This window comes from Nicotiana tomentosiformis, chromosome 6, assembly GCF_000390325.3.
Source record: "Nicotiana tomentosiformis chromosome 6, ASM39032v3, whole genome shotgun sequence".
Lineage (NCBI taxonomy): Eukaryota > Viridiplantae > Streptophyta > Magnoliopsida > Solanales > Solanaceae > Nicotiana > Nicotiana tomentosiformis.
Genome location: NC_090817.1, coordinates 80,450,065 through 80,459,673, shown reverse-complemented (window position 1 = coordinate 80,459,673; position 9,609 = coordinate 80,450,065). Strand labels below are relative to the sequence as shown.

At 36.1% G+C, this 9,609-nt stretch overlaps 1 protein-coding gene across 2 annotated transcripts; it reads right to left on the bottom strand.

Moving 5' to 3' along the window:
* Window positions 1-4,122: 4,122 nt before the first annotated feature.
* On the bottom strand, window positions 4,123-9,358 carry LOC104120794 (GDP-mannose transporter GONST2). Of its 2 annotated transcripts, XM_009632636.4 has the most exons (10): window positions 8,785-9,358; window positions 7,718-7,923; window positions 6,773-6,956; window positions 6,378-6,517; window positions 6,157-6,286; window positions 5,647-5,745; window positions 5,291-5,445; window positions 5,003-5,119; window positions 4,509-4,606; window positions 4,123-4,413 (listed from the first exon to the last, which is right to left on the bottom strand). In XM_009632636.4, the coding sequence occupies exons 2-10, from the start codon at window positions 7,912-7,914 to the stop codon at window positions 4,370-4,372; spliced, it is 1,164 nt and encodes a 387-aa protein (XP_009630931.1). In that variant the 5' UTR covers window positions 7,915-7,923; window positions 8,785-9,358; the 3' UTR covers window positions 4,123-4,369. The 2 variants fall into 2 exon arrangements, with proteins under 2 accessions (XP_009630931.1, XP_018621926.1); XM_018766410.3 differs by lacking the exons at window positions 7,718-7,923; window positions 8,785-9,358 and having other exon boundaries at window positions 6,378-6,468; window positions 6,773-6,911.
* Between the last annotated feature and the right edge of the window lie 251 nt (window positions 9,359-9,609).

Sequence of the window (9,609 nt, the reverse complement as noted above, 5' to 3'; positions counted from 1 at the left end):
ATAACCGATTCTAGCGATATACGAATCCGAAAAATTTTCAATTGCCACTTATACATTTTTTGAATCCATTAGCACCTTCTCAAGAGTCACCCACTTTGCTCAAATCTAAATTGCACCGCCCAAACGGGCTGAAAGATACGTGCCCCATTAGCACAGCAACACTTAAAGAGGTAATCCTGCCTTAACACCACCAATCAAATTCATACTCTGTGCGCACTGCATCATTCACTAATAACAACTCTCGCATCCCATGACTTTCTTATATTCATAAAGCACAATATAATTCGTATTCAGGAAATTTTATTATTCTGGTCTTTCGCGATCTCTACCTCTGCAAGTCATAACTAACCCATAAGTATGCCTCAAACCAAAGCTAAAATTTAACATATAACCATGAAATTAAACCGTCAGCAGCAGGCTCCCCTACTTGGGTTCTCTTGAGAGCATTTGGGAAATTAGGAGTGGCGACTAGGGTTTTTCTTTAGGAATAGGGGTCTGTTCGTTCTCTTTCAGTGTGTCCATGGAGGGGGAATTAGGGTGTATTTTAGAGATGAAGGGAGGATATTGGGCCGGAGGGTAGTGGGCTAGGGCGAATGGAAGGAAAATGGGCCACTAGAAGCACCTGGCCCAAAGCTGTAATGAGACCCCATAACCTTCCCTTTTCTTTCTTTGTATTTTGCAAGACTAATCAATTTATTTAACACTCCTAATTCCAACTAATTTGTAAAATTAACCTAATGACCTATTTTTCTACAATTAACTAATTCATTTAGCTAACAAATGCATGTAGAGTTACTAATGTATTTTTTGATATTTTAGTGTTTTACAAATGAAATTAATTATGCAATTAAAATCTAAAAATATAAAAATTCAAAAATTATTTTTGTATTTTCTTTAGGATTTAAAATGCAACTTAAAAATGCATCAAACATGAATACGTACAAAGCAAACTAAGTAAAAATATAGAAAAATAATTTAAAGTTATTCTTTTGGATTTTTTAGGAGTAATTTTATATTAGGGCAAAAATTAGGTGCTCACAATGTAAATTCCATAAATGCAACAAAGGCTATCAACATTCTAATGGCTTCCATTTTGGTTATTGGAGCAAATATTTTATCATAGTCAATTCCTAATTCTTCTTGATTGTATCCTTGAACCACCAGTCTTGCCTTGTTCATTGTGATATTTTCTTGCTCATCCAGCTTGTTCCTGACCACCCATATGGTTCCTATAACAGTTCTGTTTTTGGGTCTTTGTACCAGATGCCAAACCTTTCTCCTCTCAAACTGATTTAGATCCTCCTGCATGGCAATTATCCAGTCTGGTTCCTTTAAGGCTTCCTTTATGTTCTTTGGCTCTATCTAAGAGAAAAATCTAGTGAGTGCACACAAGTTTCTCAAGGATGATCTTGTTTTTACTCCTGCATTTGGATTAGAAATGATATTTTCAAGGGGATGAGAGCTTTGGTGTCTCCATGGCCTAACTTGTAGACCTTGAGATGGTTCAGCAGAGGAGTGGCCTAAAGGACCAGCAACAGTGGGTGCAACTTCGTTTGTCTGAGTATCTGTCAGAATTGTTCCCCCTAATCACTTTCATCACCTGCCTGATTACCTGATGCTTCTTCAAACTGTTGCTCAGATTCTCCATAAGTCCTTTCCTATGTGAGCCCTATATCATAGTCTTCATCCTGCAAATCTTTCTCAGCCATATTGTTAGATTTATCAAAGATTATATGAACATTTACGTCCACACACATAGTTCTTTTATTAAACACTTTATATGCTTTACTATGTGGTGAATATCCCAAGAATACTCCGCCATTATTTCTATCATCAAATTTACCTAGAGCTTCTTTGTCATTGTTGTGCATAAAATATTTACAACCAAAAGCTCTTAGGTGGGTGATGTTGAGCTTTCTTCCTTGAAGTAACTGATAGAGAGTTTTCTCAAGAATGTGTTTGATCATGCACCTATTTAACAGGTAACAAACAGTATTGACTGCCTCAGCCCAGAAGCTTTTAGGTAGTCCACTAGCAATCAACATAGTCTTGCCCATATCTTCTAAAGATCTATTTTTACTTTCCACAACACCATTTTATTGAGGAGTTCTGGGTGGTCTAGTAGTTGACTGTCTTTTTTTTATTCCAAGTGGAGCACTCATTTTCTTCCAAGATATTTTTAGGTGTTAACCACGTTTAAGAGAACTCGCTATGATACCAATTGTTAATTTGAGTGCCTTTCTAAATTACTAAAGAACTTGGTTCTTTACCTTACTCCTTACGCGCAAATAAACTGAACAGTAAAGTAAAAGACAATAATTTTTACGTGAAAAATTACCCGGCTCAAAGGTGCAGAAACCACGACCTATCACGTAGGATTTTAACTTCAACTTCGCTAGAACAACTGAGCTAAATGTACTTATTACAACTCTTGTAACCTAATACACCTCCACACTTCACCTATTCCTACTTATTGTATGAAGACTACATGTTACTCTAACTTGCAAACTTAGACAATACTCCAACTAACATTTTCTGAATGACATCATGATTACAACTCAATCTCCTAGTACACATGAACTAAACTGACTCAAGTAGAAAAGAAAATAACTTTCAAAACAAACTTGATAAGAGACTTGACGTGCTTTTTGAACTGAGATTGCTATTGCTCTTTTCTTTAGTCAAGGTGTAAAAGGATGGTCTTCAACAGTCCATAGGCAAGGTATTTAACTCTCCACTGCTCCGAGATCTTTGGGAGTGCTAAGCATAGTCAAACTTTCGTTTACTTGCAAGTCCTGAAATCATAAGGACTACACAAACCTTGTAGCTCGTATCTGCCAGATATCCTTAGGCAACAACCCTTATCGCATCAAGAGTCCTTCCCAGCAATAACAGACTGCAGTAACTTTGTATAAAAAGTTACTGCCCTGTAAGGACCTTTAACAGCTACTGTGAAAACCTGGTTCTTAGCACATGTTTTTTTGCACACACTTATTAATTATCAAATCCCAATAGTATTGAATTACTAGGACTGAATAGTGCACTTTCAGTGGTCTTATTCTTGTAGTCATTGCTCCTAGAATTTGCATCGATACATTGTGCAAGAAGTATCAGTCTATTATCATATATGGCTAATCGTAATTAGTTGTAAGTGAGTTTGGGTTTGTGACGGTTTTAAGGTTTTACTTCTTTTCTCAAATTAATATTTACTTTGTATTAGTTTTAAGTGGTGTCACTCTATTGCGACCATGCATTCAACTTGACAAGGACAAACAATTTGGATACTTAAAAGAAATTTAGCGACTGTCAAATAACCTCTCTTCTACTCTTACAAACTACTTGTAGGAAAGGTGTTCCTTTTCAAACGTTTTTACATTAAAATTACAATCAGAAGTAAATACATGTTTGAGTTATTACTTGTGCTTGCTGAGGTAGTTAACGAACGACCTTTTTTCCTCAATAACAACTATTATATTGTTTCAAATAATTGAAATAATATGGAGTTTTCTCTTTACTAACCGTTAAATATCCCTTGTATGTTTTAAGATTTTAAAAAATTAAAGTAGCAAGATTTTATTATGCCGCATGGGTATTCCGGCCTCTTCCTCGATATAATTAATCTCTCCAATGCAGCTATTATAGATTAATTTTCTTTAGGATTTATTTAAGTGAATTTCAAATTAATAAAAATACTTTCACGTCATAGATAAGGAAAATGTTTGAGACACCAACTAGTAGGGGTATAAAGATTGACAATAATGTTTAAGTATTAGTTGTAGTAGTGATATAAAGTTAATAGTCGATAGTGAAAGATGACTTTCGCGCAAAACGTGGAGTCATTTTTTTTCTTTTGGTAATCTGAAAGTCAAACACTAGAAAAATAACTTATTTTCTAGAACATTTTTGCTGCCATTCGAGCATTTGAGCAACATAACCTATCATTCAACATAAATCAAACAACTCGAAGTGATACTATGGTATTATTTTCACTAAATCCATAGGGAATTCTTTTATCCCTTTCTACAGTGTATGTAGTTATATATGTATCCTTTTGTAGTTTGACCTTATTCCAGAAATAGAAAAAGTTTTTCAGATGACTGAATTAAATAACTACTGCTCACAAAAACCAAAATTGATAGATGATTCATTTCCCTTGAATGAGCATCTGACAGACCAAATAAATAGGAGTAACAAAATATGGTATCTTGCTCTCGGCTCCTACTACTGCCTACACTGACTTGTATAGGGGAACTCCTTGTGTGATTCCGTTGGATTTCTAGAGTTTTTATTGATAGTCAATCTGTATATGCGCGCTATTTGAGTTTCCAAGCGCCAGAACGCCTATCTCGGACCCGAGTGTAGCACGGTGTCAAGACATTTTGGCCCTGGCAAAAAGTACTCCAGCAAGTAGACCTGAAAGCAATGGCAGATTTCAGTCAGGTACAATAAGTCAATACTAAAGAGAATTACATTAAATCTTCAAGAATATAATCTGGATAGTTCATTACCGAAAAGTATGCTGAATAAATTGGGAACACTGAGAGGAACCTTGAACACCAAAAGGCCAGCAATAGAAATGGGAATCTTGTTTAAGGAACCTACAAGACTATGAAGAGGAGAAAGAGTAGAGGATTAAATGATTAATCATGAAGCAATTTGAAAATCAAGAGTGCATCTTGTACTTCATTTCAAGTAGAAGGTCACATTCAGGTAGCTTTCTTTCATTTTTCATTTTTCCTTCTCCCCAGTATAATGTGGGTTAACCTTGTATAACTATTACCGGCAAAGACTTATAGCAGACTTGAATAATACTCCAGTAAATAGTTCTATAATATAGGAACAGAATGCATGTCAAATATCCATCGAGATTCAACTCCATGCCAAAGTGCTAAATTGGGTCCATATCTTCATCGTCAACAAGTTAGCAGATCACATAAATCAAGCAAATGCTAAGTAGCTCATGATGCAAATCCCCAAGAAATATCAAGTCAGTATGAATCACCTGTAAGTGGTTGGACCAGTTTGTTTCAAAAACCACATAGATGTGAAGCTAATGGCTAGCCCAAGTAATCCACTTGCTGTTGCAGCAACCCAGAACATTGGAATCTTAATTACATCCCTGCAAATGAAAAATAAAAATAAATTGAAACTGCAATATTCACTTGGTACTCCTAAGTGAAGGACTAAAAAGAAAAAGAAGAGACTGCTGGGCTACTCAAAAGTGTAATATTTATTCCATTAGCAACAAGACAAACGTCTCATGAAATAGTAACAGAGATAGAGCACGTACGCATTAATTACATAATTCCATTCATCAAACAAGAAGATCAAGCCAATAGCAAAAGGTATAGATATCCCATTGTTCAGTAACACCATTGAAACTTCATTAAGCGATCCAGATTTTGTAAATTGCTTTGCTCTGTCCATGACATGTCGCAGTGTGAGCTGTTGAAAATTGATGCCCAAAGAAAACAAACAGATTAGGGAAAGGAAAAACATATATTTTGATGTTTGACTTGTTATATTAGTCAGAGTCTAATTTTTGTTGCTTTCTTATAATTCAAAGAAGTCAAGAGCAAATTTCTTTGCACGATCTTGGTACAAGCAATCAAGGATGAAGAACGGAGAAAAGCAGAAAGTACATACTGAGTAGCCTGCAGTGAGAATGCAATTAACTGATTGCCAAGCATAACCCGTCCCGTCGAATGAGAGGTCTGTTATGCCTCCAGATATAGCAGAGATAATCTGAAAGCAAGAAGATAGTAGCATCAATGAAGAGACTGCCAATAAAATGTTCTTTTTCCCTAGGCCAGAGGGGGGCCAGGGGTGGGGAGGGGAAAGCGTTAAGTAGTTCATATACAACAAAATTTAATTCTTATTCAGTGAGTGGGAAGCCCAGATGGATTTCTATTTTGGACTTAACTAAAACTAAAGGAGAACCGGAACAGTGAAGTCAAATTTTGTTGGCTCTAAATTATATGTTACTACTGTACACTTAACACAGAAAAAATATGATGTATATGCAACTGTCATCTAATTAAAATCAGGGAGCAGATGCTTAGAAGGACTACTATGTAATGTTATCTTGCGATCTAATATGGATTGTGATCTCTGACAACTAAATTTACTTTGCATGACTGAACAACATTAACATACCATAAGAAACATGGCAGTCCACACTTTCTGATTCTGTCGCTTCCCAAAAATATACAACTCTCCAGTTGCTGTTAAAATATTTGTCACATTCTTCAGAATTGTCACCATTGCAATATTTATGTATTTCAAACTGAAAAGGTGCACAAGTAATGTCATTGGCATAATGATGTAGAGCTAATCATTCCTAAGTTTATGGTGATTATAGACATGTCAGATATTACCTATACATGCCTGAAACGAGCATGCCAATGAAGATCAAATTCACGGGGATCCAAACTTTAATGAGCTTCCAATTGAGCTTCTCCACTGTAACTGCTCCAGAGCAACCCAGTATACAAACTATAAGAGTACTGATAAGGTTCTGAGAGAAGTAGGAGTAGAATTAGTTTCATGAGATAACATCTGTAAACTGCAAATTCCTGGTACTAGGGAAGCAGTGTCGCAAATCGAGGTTGAAAAAGAATGATGGACATGCAAATGAATGAACCAAAAGTTTCCAAGTGGAGATCAAAATGGGCAATGATATAACATGCATAATAGCTAACCTTAAGCATTTATGTGCCTCATCTTTTTATTCCTAAGGATGGAAAGATGGTTAACTGAAAGTAGAGAATACCTGGTAGAACATCAATGAGATACCAGCATTGAAAGAATAACTTGAAAGGACAATTTTATTCAGCAGGATCATGCAACAAGAAGAAAGGCAATATGCAGTTCCAGACAAAAGAGGGCCAGATTTTCTTCCAGATCCATGTTCCCTTTTTTCTTCGCTATCCACAGCTTGATTGCTTTTGGAAAACCTGTGAGATGTGAGAATAGGCTAATTGCAAAAATCGTTTGTTTATCACTTTTCAGAAAAATATCAGGCCCTCGCCTTGTCCAGAAAAACAGCAAAAGGCTATGGATCTAACTGGAGAGCAGTTCTGAAAAATATGCCAAAGCTTATGCATCCACAATGAGTATGATGCTAAGTTGAACGACAGTAGCTAGCAAATAGCTATCAAACAATTACCCATTAGTTGATTTGTAACCAACTCAAAGTGACCTATTTTAAATGCAAGGAGAAGACTGCATCTCTTATTCAAGAAACGAACAGTAACCTCCATGAAAGCAAAATAAGATAATGGGAAAGTCAAAATGTACGAGGCATGCTAGTCATTCAGCTTGAAGACACTGAGATAAAAGGGGCAGCCCGGTGCACTAAGCTCCAGCTATGCGCGGGGTCCGGGGAAGGGCCAGACCACAAGGGTCTATTGTACGCAGTCTTACCCTGCATTTCTGCAAGAGGTTGTTTCCACGGCTCAAACCCGTGACCTCCATGTCACAAGGTAGCAACTTTACCAGTTGCGGCAAGGCTCCCCTTCAAGGCACTGGGATAAGTTTCGACGAAAAAAACTAGACATAAATAAAATAGAAAGAGATGGAAAAGAAAAAACTTCAAAAGAGAGCTCCTAAGGTTAAAGTATGCTTCATAGATACAACCCATCCCCCTTCCCCAAGAAAGATGAAGGAAAAAAGAAAAATAGGGAGAATTCTGATAGATAGTAGAGCTGCACAATACCTGTCACTAGCTACTCTTCGTTCTGCAGCAATTGATATCTTGCCAGCCGACCATACCCCTTGCCTACGAAATCCATCAAGTAGTTTGTGTACCGCATTTAGTCTTTTGGTAAATGCTACCTGGCCATTTACAGATATATGACCTGGCTCCTCACCATCATCACAGATAATTGATTCCAACTTAACCGCAGAGGACATTGAATTAACCTTTTATCAAGCAAGAAAACAAGGAAACAATTTCAACTTTGACACATAAATGTCTAACATGAACAGAAAGAGCTCTGAATAGCATAGACAACAGTTAAAATTTATCACCAGTCTGCTACACCAATCCAAGTACTTATAAGTTATAAGTGCAACTAATTGTATAAAAATGTATATTTGAATAAGATGGAGAATACTGATGTCTATGCGACAACGAAAGTAACTCTAGCATCATTTCTGAATTTGGTTAACTGCCAGCCTATGTAAAACTGCTCATTCGATCAATAAATCAACTATCCTTAATCCCAAATTAGATAGCATTGGCTATCTGTAATTCTGTATCCATCTATTCAATTCTGTTTCAGTCCGAGACTAATAATTTATCCTCTAATGTAAAACTAGGGGTTCTTTATAACCCAATATAAATTTTGTTTTATAAGAAACTGCTATTGAAGAGTTAATGACATAGTGCAAAAGATTTGGATAATATCAGATATGAGTTTGTTAAGAAAGCTCAACAACAGCTCTATAGACCTATAAAAAAGAATAAAACAGCCAAGAGAAACAGAAAAGAGAAAATATGTGATCTTTGCAAAGTTACCTAATATATTGATCTTTAAAAAAATATTCATCTTGAGTTCTGAAAGAGCTATTAAGAAACTCTAACACAAAAACTTATATAACCGGAATACGTGACCCAAGTCCAACTTAACTTCTTTCTAATTCCTAATTAGCTCTAATATTTATGCCTCAAATCATCTTTAAATGAAAAAGTAAACCACGGAAACGAGATTAAGCTAAAGGTTTTTTTTATTTCCTTTTAGTAAATAAAACATGAGAAAATAAAACACTGAAAAAGCATACCAATAGATCTTCAGAAACTTCCAGATTCCAATCAAGAACTCAAAATCTTTCAATGCCCAGAAAATATTTTCCCAATCTCAGCCACTACATATAGGAGCAACAGCTAAAAATACCCTGTTTGACAATAAATTAAGCAATCCCAAAATCGTTACTTTGGGTTCCGTACAATAGAGCAAGCACCTAGGTACAGCAAAAGAGCTCACGAAAAAGACGTGAGAACACAAATTGAGAGCTTTTTCAATAGTACGCAAAGCAAATGGAACGCGTGAATCTGAGAAAACCATATAAACTGAAAGAGAAAACATGGCCAGTGGAAAGAATAAAGATATTTTAATAAGGGCAATTAATGGTGGATGAAGGTGAGATGAATTAGGCGGGATTCCAGGAGAAGAAGAGGCAGTTGAATTTAGGTTTATAGGGAACTGAAATCGAGGCAAATGCTTCACCATTTAGTCAAATAAAGTAATGTTTTGTTGTGCCTTTAAGTTCTATCTTTCTTCAACAGCAATGAGAATTCCACTGTGGAAACTGAGGTTTCTGGGAGGAGAAGATGGCGGGTTTTGCGCATGTTCAAAAGATGGGTGATTCAGTGGGCAGGATTATACGTACTGGTCTGTTGTTAGTTTTGGGCCCAAGGCTTCTAGCAGGCTTTGGATTACACAAAATCAATTTTTTGGGGGATTTTTACTTGAGAAAATGGCATGGTATGACAACACACAAGGAGAATTGACAATTTTTTGGCCTTATATTAGGTTGGAGTTTTGGCATGGTATAACAACATACCCATATAATTGGCAGAAAATAGCCCTAGTTATAGATATTGGC

What these genes read in the sequence shown, in the direction of transcription:
- LOC104120794 (XM_009632636.4), bottom strand. Translation starts at nt 7,914, where the DNA reads ATGTCCTCTGCGGTTAAGTTGGAATCAATTATCTGTGATGATGGTGAG. An exon ending in TGGAATTATGTAATTAATGC is followed by an intron (nt 5,120 to 5,290) that starts GTACGTGCTCTA and finishes TTTCATTTGCAG; the next exon opens with GGATGTAATTAAGATTCCAA. An exon ending in TTTATTCAGCATACTTTTCG is followed by an intron (nt 4,414 to 4,508) that starts GTAATGAACTAT and finishes CATTGCTTTCAG; the next exon opens with GTCTACTTGCTGGAGTACTT.